Source organism: Hirundo rustica, chromosome 18, assembly GCF_015227805.2.
Source record: "Hirundo rustica isolate bHirRus1 chromosome 18, bHirRus1.pri.v3, whole genome shotgun sequence".
Classification (NCBI taxonomy): Eukaryota; Metazoa; Chordata; class Aves; order Passeriformes; family Hirundinidae; genus Hirundo; species Hirundo rustica.
Window position 1 is genome coordinate 3466452 of NC_053467.1, and position 16186 is coordinate 3482637.

Genomic DNA, 16186 nt, shown 5'->3' on the forward strand with positions numbered 1-16186 from the left:
CTGTAGTCAAAGATTAGGAATGCTGTGCTGAAAAGGCAGTTTTCCTGTGTTATTAAATAAACCTTCAGTATCTTGCGTATACAACAAAATTAATGAGGTGCTTGAGGTTTGGAGCAGTGTGACACAGAATGACCAGACAGACAGGTCTCTGTTTAGCCCTCAATTACTGCAGGAACTTCTGAACTCTAAAACACTCTGTGGACAATAATACAAATAGACTCTACCTGAAGGTTGTTGAAGAACGCTCTTGCTAAAAGGAATATTGCAAAAAGCTGTCAGAATGTGCTCTCAGTGCTGATCCACAATACCAGCTGTGGCTTAAGCTGTGGGAGCAATCCAACTAGAAAACTCAGGTTCTTACGTAGCTTAAAAAATAAATCAGCCTAGATTTGTTAATTTTTTAAAAAGAGATTAATCAACCTTTCAGCAGCAGCAATGACAGGCCAGAGCTGCAGTGCTGGAGTTGTTGTTGTGGCCATGTCCTGCAGCTCCTCTTGCTTTCCTGTTCTGAGAGAGCTCTCAAGCACTTTGAAGATAACCTTGGGTTAGGCTTGGATCTCATAAGCGATTTGCAATCTGTGAAAACACCACTTCGTTCTCTAGTAAAACTCCTTGCTCATAAAAATCCCTCCCGATTCAGATCCATATGTAAGAACAAGGCAAACTCCTACAGGGAATATTCTGAGACACTCCTGCTTTAGAACATGAGCTTTGTATTCATAAATGTTTTAGCGTGTTTCCTGCAATAAAGATTAAATTGTCGCTCAGGAAGTAAAGCTGCAACATGTGCCTTTGACAATGTAATCAAACTTTATATAGCCATGTTTTTTATTGTTTTCCTTTTGTTTTGCTCTTGGATGACTAATTTCTGCCTAAAAGTGACAGCAAGAGTTACCATCTGAGAGGCCGCTTGGAGCTTTATTTCTATTTTAAGCATATTTAAAGCACATGTATTCAGAAGTGTCATTATGTAAATCAGTTTTGAAAACTGAGCTCCATTAAAAATTACAGTATCATTTTCTGAGCTAATCCGAGGCTATTTTAATCTCAGAAATGAAAAAAAATAACGCCGCAACCAAACCTCAGGTTTTTGTGAGGAGTAGTGGCACTTCTACCTCTGATGTTGCAATTGCTGTGCTCCTATGGCAATAAAATACATTGTATTCTTAGTGGAGCAGAGTGTTTGCTCTTCTTGGATTTGGAAAATCCTCTGACATGACGCATTTTCTGGAAACAAAAATTGATAGTGAAGTCCAATGTAAGGAATGATTTTGGCAGGAAAGTTGATCCCCAGGGTTGGACACTTGAAAGGCTTGGCTGGACCGAGAAAGCTTAGAGCAGATGATCCTTAAGGTCGCTTTCAATCTGGTATTTTTAGGAAAAGAACTTGATATTAAAAAAGAAGAGTCCTAACAAGGAAGCTGGGTAATATGTACTTTTATAACTCAAAGAAAACTCTGCATGTTAAGCGAAGCGGCGGTGGCGGTTTGTTTTTGTGTGTGGTTTTTTGTTTTTGTTTTTAACTGCTGCCCTGAGCATTGAAGGGGATTGAAATGTAACCGCGGTGTTTTGGAATTGCTGTAACGGCGTGGGGTTTCTTAACTACTAGCAAGAGGAAACCAAAAAGTTTCTCGTTTTACATGGACCTGTTTCATTCACCTGCTTTCAAAAACTAAAAAAGGCTGAACTTCCTCTGGCAATAGTCTGCCAGCTTGGGGGAGTTCACTGGCACGGGGCCTTTGTAGAGTCTGCTGTGACTTGGGTAGGGAGCGCTGCAAATGAAGGGACTGGATGTTGTTTCTTTGTAGTTCCTGAGATCCTGGGGACTTCTGTTCTCCTCAGAGCTAACAGGAATAAAGGCAAATCTGTTACAGTTTCAACTCCGAAGTCATCACTTTTTTGCAAAGTCCTAGAAGAAGCCATTTAACAGTAACAGTTTCAAGCGGCTTTGTCTTAGGTGCGATTCAGCACGAAAGGCGAATCCCCACCTGCGGTTCCCAAGGGCAGATGTTCCCCAAACCTCAGTTTACAGTACGGGCTTTAAAAGGAACTGGCATAAGCTGAGCAGCTGTGCAGGTGGGGAATTTTTGGTCACGACAGAAAGGTGGACCAGTATTTAAAGAACAGATACTTAATGCCATTTCAGCTGCCTGGACCTCCAGCGGTGCCCCGAGAGCTCCCAGATGTGCCCAACCTCTGGCTGCTATTCCAGCCCCTGGGTCTCGTCTGTCTCTCACTGCTGTAAATAGCCTGAGTGCTCTAAAGTGTCTTTAAAAGGCACTAACACCTAAGTTTAGAGCTGTGAATTGCTTGCTGTAGTGTTTATAGTTTGGGGTGACACAAGGAAAGGGAATCTGCTTTTAATTTAGTCTGGAGCTCCATACAGGATCTGTTTAAGCGTTAAAGCATCTGCAGTGGCCAGGATCAGTATTTTCAGGCAAGTAAAAAAGCCAGATCCCACAATGCCCTTCAGCACCAAAATATCAAAAGGCTACAATGTTCCTTTTTTATAACAAAGGGAAACTATGTAGGAAAACGTAAAGTTGTTAAGAGGCAAAATGTTTCACGGGGAATAGTTGGAGACACAATGTTCAAAATCCGGAGAGTGGTGTTTTCTCCTTTAGGTAAAGAGCAGTCTCGCACATTGTGACCAAAAAAAAAAAAAAAAAGTTTTGAAGTTTTGTAACTAAAAACCTCTTTTTTTTAACAACAACAAAGCTCCAAACAAAGAAGAGGGAGGGGGGGCTGAAGGCTTTGGCAAGTTAAATATAAAGCAATAGTAAATTAGGCTAAAAGTGGTCTTGAGGAGTAATTGGAAGACATTGAATCTAATAATAGTGATGGTAATGGCTTCAGCCCATCAGAAACAGCCTCCTCAGAAAATCTGTAAGGCTGATAAATGATCAGGACCTGAAGAGCTGTCAAGGGAGATAAAGTAGTGATAGAGAAGTAAATGAATTATTTGCATTGGTATTTATTGAAGAGGATGTTGGGGAGGGTCATTGCTCTAACCATTTATTTCAGTGATGGACGTAGGAAGCAGAGAAAAGAAGGTTTCAAATAGCTTTTCTTCTTGGTTTGGAATGATTCAGGTTAATTTTTAATCAGGATGATACTGGAACAGTCTTGTTTTGTGTTAATGCAAATTCTTCAGCTAGAATTTATAGGATGAACACAAAATATGATTATTGGAATTCATCTGGGCCTTAGTTTACAACTCTTGAGAACAAAATTGATGCGTATGGAAAATTAATGCAGCATGTGTTTGATCAAAAAGAGAAAAATAGTTTCAAAATAATATACTTGCTCATGATCTTCAAGGTGTATTGTGAATCACAGCTGCTGAAAGCCAGCAGAACTTGCATTAATTACTTGGGTTTGTTCCTTTTTTTTTTTTTCCAGTTTCAAACTTTCTTTCCCTAGAATATGCTAATATTAAGCAGTACTTATGAGTGATTGTGGAAAGAGGTTCCAAATAAAATCTATTCTCTCTGAATTCTTATTGCCTGCTATTTTATTTGTTGTGAGTTTCAATTTTGGAACAGCTCTTTTTTAGCGCTTTTATTGCAGCATTAGAAGCCTTTTTTAGCCATGAGATGTAGAAAGTTAGCAATGCAAATATGGATTATTCACCTTCCTAGAGAAACTTCATCTTACTGAAAAGCTCTTCCCAACCTTTGTTTTCATCAGGGAGAAAGAACAAGAAACACAAGAAGAGGAACATTTGATGGAAGAAAAGAAAAAGAAAAAGCAGGAAGAAAAGAAAAAGAAGGAAGGTGCTCAGAAAAAGGTTTGTTCATGTTCCTGTTGTAATTGATCCCTTCACTTTTAAGTGTGCCTGTGGGTACTGATGCTGCAGCTTCGCCGGTGGGTGTGAGCCTGGCACAGGTGATCATTGCCATGGCCTGGGGAGAGGCTGTGCTCACAGAATCCCTGCCCAAGCAGCTGTGCCAGGGCTTTGGCACTGCCCGTGCTCACCATGCCCTGCTGGGAAGGGGCTGCTCCCACGCCTGGCTCCCGTGGCCATTCCTCAGCCTGGATCAGTCCCAGGGGGCTGGAGGCACTCTGGGATCCCAGGCTCGTTTCCACCGCTGTGCATTCTCCTCCCTCACTTTTTGGGAAACAAATCAGGCATCATTAAAAAATTGGGTAATTCTGAAGAGATTAACAAATGAACAGGTGTCTGTGAAAGGTGCTGCTGTGGGTGGATTCAAAGGGATGCTGGACAAAGTCACAGGAGTTAATTCTGCTGGGTGCTCAAGGGTTCACAGACACAGTGTGGGTGCAGAAAGCCTCATCCTCAGGAGAGGGAAGGCTGGCTGTGTGGATGGGGCTGCTGCCCTCTTGTCATTCTTTTCACTGCCTCTTTGGCATCTGCTTCTGGCTCCAGTCAGAGAGGTTGCCACATTCCTGTCACATGGAGTTAAATTGACATTCTCTCTAGTCCTTAAATTAAATGAATGCCTGATTTATGTAAGTGGCTTCTGCAAAAAAGTTAGGCCTGCAGCCCTATAATTATTAGGTGTAAGTTGCAGTATTGACAAGTTGTTGATTTGTTTTGTTCTTCTCTTCTTTCAGGCTGCTGAACAAAAAACCAAAGGTAAATTCATGTTTATTCTTTGCGAAATGTTTGATATTTTTATAAGCTTGTTTAAAAAACGTGCTTGTACTTTTTATTCATTGTGTCTGTTTAATGAGGGGAGTATATCTTACTAGGATTGTTATGTTCCTAAAGTTTTATTGGGATTCTCAGCATAAGCTTTGGCTTATCTTGCTGGGTATTCTACAAGCAGCCTTTTGACAAGAATGTATGGATTAATTTTCTGTGAACCATAACACAGCATGTGTCATCTCTTTTGTCAAGACAGATGCAGTTTTCCATTTAGTTGTTAGTAGTTATTTATCTGTTTCAAAGACAAGTAATTGCCCCTTTCCCCTTGCACAATTCAACTCAATTTAATGTGTAAACTCAATTCATGGAGCTTAGGAGAAACTATTTCCCCCTCTGCCAGCACTGCCTGTTTTTCTTTCTGCGTGGGTTTTCTGCCTGGGAAGTGAGTGGAGCTGCTTTGCAGCAGTCAGGAAGCAGCAGAGGTAAGGAATGCCTTCCCCTTTGGGGCAGGGGCCTGCCAGCTTCCCTAGGAGAAAAGTTCACGGAGCTGTGGTTTTCAGAAAGGTGAGGAAGAGAGACAAGATAATGGCTCTCCTCTGCAACTGATGGCTTAGAGATCTTTTTGTGTCATCTGTCCTTTGATTTGAACAGTTCTGAACCAGCTCAAATGCACTGTCATTTGTTGTTGGGTAATTAGGTGACAAACAAGCAAGTGGAGCTTCCCAGAGTCCCAAAGACGGAGAGGTAGAGGAGATCCAAGCCTAACATAAGCTTACAGATCTTTTTGTATCATCTGTCCTTTGATTGAACAGTTCTGAACAAGCTCAAATGCGTTGTCATTTGTTGTTGGGTAATTAGGTGACAAACAAGCAAGTGGAGCTTCCCAGAGTCCCAAAGACTGAGAGGTAGAGGAGATCCAAGCCTAACATAAGGGGTGGGCTAAACAACTTATCCTTCAAGCACTTCTTATGATTTATACAGCAGAAATTAAATATTATTTCAGTCATAAGAATTCAGAGAAAGAAAGTAATAACTGCATGATGAAGATACTGTAACAGTAATTTATTGAAACTCTGTCCTTTTCTTTCTAAGATTTTCCTGTGTAGAAAGTGAGAGATCTGAAGGTTTTAGTTTGGATTGTGTAGCATCTGCGCTGTGACATCTCATGTAGTTTATAACACTGGATTTTACTTTCAGGAGAAGGGAGCAGAGGTATGTGAGTCTTACCAAAACTTAGGTACATAAAAAACTTTGGAATTAAGATCCATGAGAGCAATTTCTATCCAAATGGAATATTTCTAATTTCACAGTATTGCTTGTTTTGTTCTCTGTATCAGCTTGTTTCTGCGTGAAAAGGTTTCACTGTTCTATAATGGATTATAATGACTTTTTAATATCACAATTCAGCAGCAGATGTTTTTGCTGTCAGGGTAACTAAATTCATTTTCACGTGTTAATGCAGTGGCTCTTCATTTCTGTTACTAGTGAGACACAGAGCCTTCTGCTTTCCCTCTGTGGGATGTTACTATTTCTGTCTCTGTTGTGACAGCTTTGCTTTTAATTGCTTGAAACTGCCACGTTTAAGTTACCAGTTAACAACTTGACTTTTTCAGGTATGCTTATGAGTTTGTTTCTTTCAAATTTAGGAACTGCGTTTCTCCATCTGTTGGATTTTTTTTGGTTCGCTATCCATGTATTTAAGCATCTTTTATTGCTCTAAAATATGAATCAGGGAGAAGAGAGCAGTGAATAAGGATAGTTATGTTAGAGATTAAGCAGCTTTGGCATTTATTGTTTCATCTGTCAGAAGCAGTGATGTAGTTCAGCGTGTTTGGAAGGGGGGATCTGTCCTACAGAGAACCCAAACCTCCTGTTCATGCTCAGGGCAAGGGCCAGGGGTTATTTACAATCCTGTAAGTGATCCTTCTTTGAATTTCCTTTGTTTGGCAACTACTCGTTGCTTTTCAGGTTGCTCTGTGGAAATTATTTCTACTTTTTAATGCAGTTCCTTACACTTATCTTTAGGAGGGATGTGCGTGAGCTTATGAGAGGCAGCAGGAATTTCTTAAAATACAGAAAATATTAATACAAAATTATCGAGAGGAAAAATCTGAACTTTTTCCCTGCAATATTCAGAGCTGACAGTAAACTTTATCGCAGCGCTGCTCCAAGTGCTTTATTTGGATACATTTTCAAGGTTGAGTGACACATGCTACTAGAACTAAAAGGCAACACAGGGATTATCACTGAATTTAGTTAATTTATTTCCTATCTGGGACACAGCAATTAAATTAGTTGTGATGACAGGAGGGCACAGTAAAACTGAGTGAATGGGCTGCAGCAGGTAATGCATGCCAGTGGGCAGGATGTATTAAATCAGAGATTAAAGCTGGACTGGGACTGGATATTTTGCAAAATGTAGATTTTGGTCGGGGAGATCTTTATAAATATGACTTAACAGAGCTGTTTGTGGTAAGTTTTAAAAAAAAAATTTCTTAATTTTATGTGTGTGTCACTGAGTTCTGCAACTGGGTTGCCATGGCAGTGAGAGGTGCCTGCACCAGTTTGGTCTGAGTGGAGAGAAAGAAATCCTACAAGTGCAGATGGGATCTGGAAGGGTTTTTCAGTTTGTTTCTCAGCTGACTGGGGCAGGCTGTTTGTGCAGCCCCTTGTTTGCTCTCAGCAGCATTTGTGGAGGAGAAGGCGCTTGCTGAAGTGCGTAGGAAGGGCCAGGTGGTGGGGCTTGAGAGGGAGGGAGGGTTTGCCCTTTGGGTTAGCTTCTGTGCTAAAAACCTGTGATCAAGGTCTAATTCTTTTGAATTCAGAATAAATTTTTCATGGATTTGTCTGTCACAGAGGTGTGGAGGTGCTGTCCTGACCAGTAATAAACTTGTGTGTTTTGTACGTGTCGCTCTGAGCTGATCTGGGCTGCTGCAGGTTCTGTCACTGATGAGGCCTCAGGAAAGAGAAAGGAAGCAAGAGGAAGGAGGTTTCCTGTGGGGGTGTGTTTGTGGTGTGTTGTCGGTTCAGTCTCGCTCTGAGGCCTCAGCCCCAGCTGAATGTTTCCATTTGTGATGTGGTGCACAAACCCCTTCCAAAATAAACACACATTTCCACCCTTAGGGGAGAGGTATGTGGCTGCTGCTGGAGTCCAGGGCTCCCTCACACAGCTCTTGCATCCACTGAAACAAATTATTTTTTCTGTTTAAACAATGATCCAACCCTTTAAGTCTTCTCTACATAGCAGCTCCTTCAGTTTCTATTTTTTTTTCCCTGCAGCATTGTTTGCCTGAGTATTTTTGTGAGGCTGCATCTTTTATAAATACCCTGTTGGCAACAATTCTGGGGAATGTGTGAAAGGAAGAAAGATTGGAGGGCTGATAAAGACCTGAAATGTTTTTCAATTACTTGAAAACAAATGAAAGTAGTCTTCCTGTTCAGCTGGAGAGAAGCAGTGCAGAATTAGATGAGGTGGGAAATGAGCAGGTTTTTATTGCACATTCAAGTTGTTGTTCTTTTATGGTAATTTTTTTTTTTTTTTGAGAGCAGAACTACTGAGCACAGACTATTAGTGTTTATTTTACATGTATAAACTCTTCCCATTTTATGTGCACTTGATCAAGAAACTTTGTATATAAAGGCTTTTCTAATGAAAACATTCAGCTGTAATTGTCAGCTCTGTTCTGTATGGTAAAGGGTCACTAGTATGGGAATGGCTGTTAATTAATAACTAAAGGGGATTTAAGGGAGCTGTGCTTGTCATAAATACTATCGGGGTGTGTTTTTCTGCCTGCTGCTTCTCTTCTGGCCAGCCTCCTGCAGGTTTGTGATCAGATATGATCAGCACAGGTGATCAGTTCCCTGCCTGCTTCACTCCCACCTCAGCTGAATGCATTTGTCTAAAGCTGAAATAAAATAGCTTAAGTGGTTTGTTAGTCAAACATCCACCCCGGTAATTGAAAGGCAAAGTACCCATCCCCCCCTCCAGCATTATCTGCGGTAAAGGTAAGTGCTAAATCTGCAAACAGAGAAGTAAAAACAGTTAAGTCTATATACCACAGTTAGTCTAACCTAGAAAGTATTTTGGTAAATATTTTGATTAGAAATGTTAGCTGGAAAATATTCTTATCCCTTTAGTGTGAAGCAGAGATGGTCAATCTGTGCCTCTTGGACCTCCCTGATCCTTGTAGGTCTGTCTGGCATGTTCCTGGCTTGGGACCAGGAAGGGAGAGGTGGGCTTTCCAAGGGCAAAATGAGAATTTCAGCTCGCTGCTGGGCGATGGCTGAAGCAGGATTGCAGAAGCTGGAGTGGCTGCAGTGATCCTGGGATTCAGCAGCCTGTGCAGCGCTGCCCACCCGCTGTTCCAGTGGTGCAGTGGCTGCTGAGCTGGGCACGGTTCCCTTCCATCTGTGGTGTGCTGTGCAGCTGCCCCTCCCCCAGGCTGGCTGGGCCGTGTGCCTTGGGACTCCTCAGGGTGTGATGATTTTAATATGCAGCTCGCAGAGTCAGGGAGCTTGTCTGCAGGCTGGGAGATTATCCTGCCAAGGCTTGCGCTTTCATACGTTGTATTTTTGGGGGACCGAACAGAAAACGTTTGACGGTGTGTGGTTGCTGCGTAAACCATTGTGGTGTCACAAATGTTGGCATACTTCCTTCAGGTTATCTGTTATCTCACAAGCAGTGCTGTGTGTTTTAGCTGGAGGAACATTGTCTGCTCTATTAGATAGGGGAGTTAAAAGGAAAAAAAGAATGGATGAAAATATCTGAGCTCCCATCCCCTGCTCTGGCGTTTCTGTTGGGATGACAGGACTAGCAGTATACCTGTTTCCAAAGCTGGGTTATTTTCATTTCCAAATCAGCCCTATAGATTATTGCATATTTTTCAATTGATTCTTTACCTACCCTGCCCAAATGGGCTCTTAGAGTGTTCTCTGCCTGTGCTCGTGTGTGAATCACCTTCATGTAACCTCCATTCTGCTCGTACAGAAATGAACTTTGTGTATATTGTTGTGATCCTTATGGCTGTGGTAGATGTTACTGATGTTTAGTGGTAGTTCCATAGGAAAGAAGGGAAAATGAAACTTCTTTAGAGAATCTCATCAGGATTTTAAGTAGAATTATGACAGCGTGTAACACAATCAGCCTTTTTTAAAAAGAGAAGTCTTGAGTTTTTCTGGTTTGTGTCACATTATTGTAGGAACCAGCAGAGGCTTTTTCCATAAGATTAGAAAATGTGTTCCAGCCTACAAATCAGGTATGATTTACAACAGATTTACAACCTCTGACTCATTTGAGTATTTATAGCTTGTGCTTGAATATCTGCCTCTGTCATCTTGTTAGTTAAGTGCTGTGTTTGTACTGAACTGCTGCACATTGTAGTGACAAAATGTGCCATAAATCATCATTGCAGAAGGAGGGGGAGCGCTGCAATAAGTTCTTCAATTAGATCTTAATATGCAGTCACTTGATAACTTAATGATAACTTGTGGCCATACATTAAAGCTTTGTAACACAAAAATGTTTTCTTTTTGATAAAACGTTATCATGGGGGTGTTTTGCTATTATAAGTATCTTTAAACAAACATGAATTTGTTCATAAAACCCACTGAGATATCGCTTCTCTGATAGAGGAGTAATTACCATTTTACAGCCTGCACAGAATAGAGGGTGGAGGTAATTTGTGAGTCCAGTACTGGGTGAAGAGGAGTAGAAAATGCAAAAGGATTGGAGCAGACAGGAGGAGCAATTTTCATAGTCAAGAAGACAAAGCAAGAAGGATGAGCTGGGAGAGCTGGAGGTAAATACTAGGGAAAGAAAACTTTGGTTTCCTACCTGCTTTTCTTTCAAGTGGAGTGACTATGACAGGCAGCAGTACAGTGGTATTTAAAAGGCTTTTTGCTCTCACAAGTGCAAGAAATACTATGAGTATCTTCAACATTACCAGTGTGAAGTGAAGGAGAAAAGGTAAACAGTAAATGTATGCATAAGCTTTGGTAAACTTTACTTGGGTTTGTAGCTCTTTCTGTGTGTGTGTGTCTTGCTGGTTTGCAAGTCAAAGGCGCCCAGGGAGAGATTTGCATTGAGGATTGGTGTCTTTCTGCAGGAGAGAGGGTTTGTCAGGGCTGGACACCCTGGGCCCTGCAAGCTAGCACTGACAGCTCTGAAGGTGTAAATCTTGGGAAACTGTAGATTCCCCAGCTTTCAAAGGAATGTTCTTTTCAGACACCACACCAAAGCAATTAGTACAAGTTTCGAGAAAAATATCTCTTAAAGAAAAACAAGCAAACCTATAACTCTGGGGTTATTTGAAAATATAAGAAGTAACCATGAAATATATTCTTCCCAATGTGCTCCAAGCCTGAGCTGGATTTACAGGACTGCTGCCCCCTCTGAGGTGCTGCAGTGTCCTTGCCTGGAGCTGCTGCTGCTTTGCTCCAGTAAAGCACCTCCAGTCCTGGTCAGCTCTTGCCTTGACAGCTTTGCAGATTCCTCACCAGGAATGGACAAGTAGGTAAGGGCTCAAGCAGATACTCTCAGTGCTCCTCAGGTGGTTTTCATTCTCCTTAAAGATACAGTTTGCTGTTAGGTGAATTTAGGCATGTGCTTATAAGTACAGGCAGAATATTGCTTTTTCTGTTTCCTCAGTTAAGAATGATAGTTGAGGATGGCAAGAGCCTGACCCGTAAATATTTAGTTCTAGAATTAAAGAAAAAAAGCAGCTTTCCAACACAAGACACAGCTGGTTAAAAGCACTTTTCAAATGCCCTAGGTTGTAAGGGCTGATGCCCTGCTTGAAGGCAGCAGGACAACGTGTGCATCATCAGATTTCTCTTTGCATTGGCCATTGTCAAATGCATTTCTAGCCTAGGACATTATGTCTCCAAGAATACCTTTTGAAGAGAGAGTAAGCACAGACTGGGTAACACCAGCTAGGCTTTCCTTCTCCAGACTAATTGTCAGGGTGCCCCTTGGTGGGGAGTGCTCTCAGATAAATCCCAGTTTGCTTTCTCAGCAATAAAACTGCCAATACAGTTGTTGACAACTGGATATTTTAGAAGATCAATTTTAGCCCAGCTGCACAATGATAATGGTGTTGGTTATGATCAAACTGCACGCTGGGTTATGGATGTTTATCTGCCCACAGTGGGTGCTTTCCTTCCTGCTGCTGTTCCCCAGTGCAGCGTGTGGAGCATGTGGGCTGTGAAATGGTCAAACTGCTGCTCCTTTGGCATTGCAGCAGCTCAGGCATTGGCAAATGCTCTATTCTGTCAGCCTGCTTGTAAAGTAACTGTTTTCCAGTTATAAATGGAATCTTGTCTGATATTTGCCCTCCATCAGAGCATATATGCCCCGGTATTTCCTTCATAGGGAGCCACTTTTGTACCTACTGATAGCAACAAACACCCATCCCACATCTCCCCACCCAGCAGTCTGAGATTGTATCCTTGGAAGTGACTTTATAGCGCAGCTCACCTGTTTACCAGTGTGCTTCTTTGTCCCTTTACTTTCTGAACTAAAGTCTGTTTTATTCTTCTTTTAAAGAAACATGTCCACAAAGGCAGTTTGTCTGTCTTGAGGCCTGGCACACACAGGTTTTCATGGAGAAGGCAGCTAACAGTTTCCCCTGAAAAAATGACCTATCAGCTTTGATTTATCATCAGTGTGCTGACCACTTTCCATTATTAGATTGTCATCTTGCTACCTGGAGGAGGCTTGTAAGGCATATAAATATAATGTTGATAAGATCTGCAAACTGTGAGCTGGAGGAGAGTTTCATCAGGAAATGTATTAGCTCAGGTTGGTAATGATTGTTTTGAGATACATGCTGGGTTTCTAAGGTTACCTGATCCCTTCCTCGGGAAGGATGAAATCCACTTTGAACTGTAACATTAGCCCGTGCTCCTGGAGTAGTTACTGTACAAATGCTGGAGAGGGTTATCTTGGGAGAAGGAGGGGAATGAAGACGTGTTTTTGATTCTTTTACACTGTGTGTGAAGCGTTTGGCCTGAGGGACCTTGTGTTCTCTTGTTGACTATCTGGTGTTGACATTCCTCTACTCTGAGAACCCTTGGATTCCCTGTGTTTTGCTAGATTATTTTAATGTTTTTCCTGAGTTGTTAAAGGTGGTAGCCCATACTTTACAAATCCTACAGGACTACTTAAAACGCCTGTTTAGCCAGCTCACACGCTGCTAAACGCTCCGAAGCTTCTGCTCAGGTGTGCATCGTCATGCACCTGATCCTTCAGGTTATTCCTGAACTGGTTCAGGCGGTGCAGTGTGCGTTAGCATCCAGAGAGGAGGTGATTTGCCCTGCAGGCATCCTGCCCCTGTGGGGTGGCAGCAGTGGCTCTTGCTCAGCTCTCTGTGTTTAACAGCAGCACCAAATGCCTCCGATGCTCCTCAGCTGCCCCGGGTGTGGCACCCGCTGGTACTGTTGCTTGCCCAATGGGAACGGCTGGACTTGGTGTGACTCAGGCTCCTGGTGGCCTCTTCCCGTGCTGACAGAAGTTGTTCTCTGTTTTATCATAGTCTCCTGAAGACCTGCCCTCCTGTTTCCAGGATGCTCTTAACGTTTCAGGCATAATTTCTGATTTGGTTGCTGTTGCTTTTTTTCATCAGTTTTTATGGAGTCAGCCAGACTTTGCACGTTTAGGAGGTCAGACAGGCTCTCATGAGCTTCTGTTTTGAAGTACATGAGTTACTAATCTAGAGAACTGATGATTCTTCAACTCTGTTAAAAATTGAAACGCCACCTTGAGATCTTACGTAGAGATTTGTCCCTTTAGATGAGCAGAAAAGGATGGTATTTACCCTCTCCCCTCTCTCAGACCCAACAGATGTTCTTGAAAGATGTTTTGATTATTGTTGGAAGGGCATCTTCATATTCAGCCTGAAAAATTGTTCCTAAAACTTAAGCACCTTCTTTGTTGGCTGGTTAGACCTGGAGAGCTGATCTTCCCTTCCACTGCAGAGGCCTTTTTGTATCTCCTGTGTTTTATTTAACAGCCCATCCAGTTTTCCCTTATGCTAGTGTTTCTGGGCTGTTTTTCAAACCATAATAATTTATGTTTTTCTTCTTTGGAAGTCCTTCCAGTTAGTGCAGAATTATTTTTTTAAACATCTGTATGTCGTGGTTTAATCCCAGGCAGGAGCTCAGCCCCTCGCTCACTCCCCCCTGGCAGGATGTGGAGAGAATTGGAACAGTAAAAGTGAGAAAACTCGTGGGTTGAGATAAAAATAGTTTAATAAGTAAAGCAAAAGTCACACACACACAGGCAAAGCGAAGCAGGGAGTTGATTCCCCACTTCCCATGGCAGGCAGGTGTTCAGCCATCCCTGACAGCAGGGTTCCAGCACAGCGAACAGTGCCTGGGGAGGACAAACACCATGGCTCCAAACATCCCCATCTTTCTCCTTCTCCCCCAGGTTTATGTGGTGATCATGACACCATCTGGTGTGGAATATTCCCGTGGGTCAGCTGGGGTCAGCTGTCCTGGCCGTGTCCCCTCGGCCTCCTGGCTGGCAGCGTGGGGTGAGGAGCAGCCCAGGCCTTGGCTGTGTGTGAGCACCGCTCAGCTGTCATGAAAACACCTGCTGATATTGTGTTATCAGCACAAATCCAAACCGCAGCCCCACAGCAGCTACTGTAAGAAAATTAACTCTGTCCCGGCCAAAACCAGCACACTGTGCTTGGAGAATTATTAATTAGCCTTTGAGTTAATCTGTGAACAGTAGCCTGCTGCTGTTTACAAGTAAAACCTGAGGCTGGTTTATTTTGTGTGCCTTTCAGGCTCACCCCATTGCATAGCTCTGTAATCGAGGCTGTTCAGAGCAGTGTCGATTCTTTTTCACTTTTCTGTCCCTAAACTCGGCTTGCTATGAGAAACTCCCAAGTTTCAGATACCTTATTCTGTAAAGACCTCAGTTTGATAATGTGCAGTTCTTCTTCACTCCCCATTTCTCCTGTTTAATCACTACCCATTTTCTCCCTGCAGGCAGTCCCCTGAAGTATACATTTAAATCTATTCCTTGCTTTAATTTCCCCCAAGTTTCCACTGCAGTTGTTTAGGCTTGACTGACAAACCGTGAGAGCCCTTCCTGCAGGTGCTGGGGGTGTCAGGCTGTCCTGCACTGGCAGTTCTTTCCTGCTCTACATGTGAGCACCCAGCATTTCCTTTCTCAACAGGAGAAAGCCTTCAGAGTGAAACAAGAAGAAAATAATGTGTTCAGTGCCACCTTTCTGACGTGGGCTCCATCGTCATTCGTATCTTGCTACAGCTTCCATGTCTTGCAGCCAGTTTCCAAAAGTAATAATTGAATTTTTTCTCTCTGTTGTGTAGTTATCTCAAATCTTGTCCAGTGATCACTGTGAGAAATCAAACGAGAGGTCACCTTCAGCCTCCTCAGTTGTTCAGCTCATCCTTTCCAGAAGAGATCTGTGGAAGATTTTGTGATTTGGTGCCTCATTATGGCTACTAAGACTTTAAAAAAAATCTAATTCTAACTTAAAATCTGTGGATAATAACTTAGATGTGTAGTAACACTGAACACTTAAATCCACAATCCCATTTTCCTGATACCTGGAATGTAGGCGGGATGTTGAAGCTCATCTTGTTCCACCCCACAGAGTTGTCACAGCTGTAACTCATATTTGCTGGAGATTCAGGGCATGTTTTAATCCTTATTTACCATATTCTTTTAGTGGCAGCGCTGCCTTTCCTCTGGGTGTTGAGCTGTGCTGGTGCTCGGGCTGATGTCATTGTCACCCTGTGGCCAGTGGCAGATGTGACAGCTCCGTGTGCTCCCTCTGCTGTCACCAGCTGCCCTCTCAGCACAAGCACAGCTTCTTCCTGAAAAGGAAATAGTGGATAAAACTGAATAGGGTGGTTTGTAATTCTCAGAAGTGATTATTGGTAAATAGAGCCCCTGTTTTTGCCCAAAGTGTCTCGGTGTGTTAGGAGTTAAAGTCAGGGTCATGGGGACAGCACAAACGCCATCAGCTGGCAAATTGAACTTTTTATTTACATGAGCAACCGGGAGCATCTTAGATTTGCCTCCGAGCTGTCTGTCCTCCAAAGTGCAAGAATCTACTTTAAAAAACAAACTTAATAATGAGTCATTAGATAGATCTGCAAAGCCATTAAAGGGCTCTTATTTTTGTACCCTGCCTAGGCAGACAGGGTGTTCTCCTCTTTGTTGGCAATTGGCTTTACTGCAAGACATCTTCATTTTTTTCTGCAGAAAGCAGAAAGGAAACTCTCTGGAAACTGGATGCGCTCAGTGACAGCGGAATTTACCCATAATGTGAGGGGAGGAAGAATCTTAGGATATTACTTATTAAACCAAGCTGTATTTCTTCTTAAAATGCTGGTGTTGCTTCTTTTAGTTAAGTGTAAGCCCATTTCTGTGAAATAACTGTGTGTAATGCATGTGGAGTAATTAGGTATTCCTTCCTAGTGAGGGGAAGACATGTGTCTAAAATAAACTGAGCAGAATTTTTGAATTAAAATGAAGTAATAATATTAAGTTATTATTAGTAATCTTTATTAAAACATCTTTAATTTCTTTTAACA

At 42.3% G+C, this 16186-nt stretch overlaps 1 protein-coding gene across 10 annotated transcripts in view; it reads left to right on the forward strand.

Moving 5' to 3' along the window:
* The window catches only part of TNRC6C (trinucleotide repeat containing adaptor 6C), a 98096-nt gene that overhangs the window by 16561 nt on the left and 65349 nt on the right, over positions 1 to 16186 (forward strand). For all 10 annotated transcript variants that reach the window (XM_058422895.1, XM_058422896.1, XM_040082076.2 and 7 more), the window contains 2 exons: positions 3691 to 3790; positions 4579 to 4600. In XM_058422895.1, the coding sequence (XP_058278878.1) occupies positions 3691 to 3790; positions 4579 to 4600 (122 nt within the window). The remainder of the gene's footprint in view (positions 1 to 3690; positions 3791 to 4578; positions 4601 to 16186) is intronic.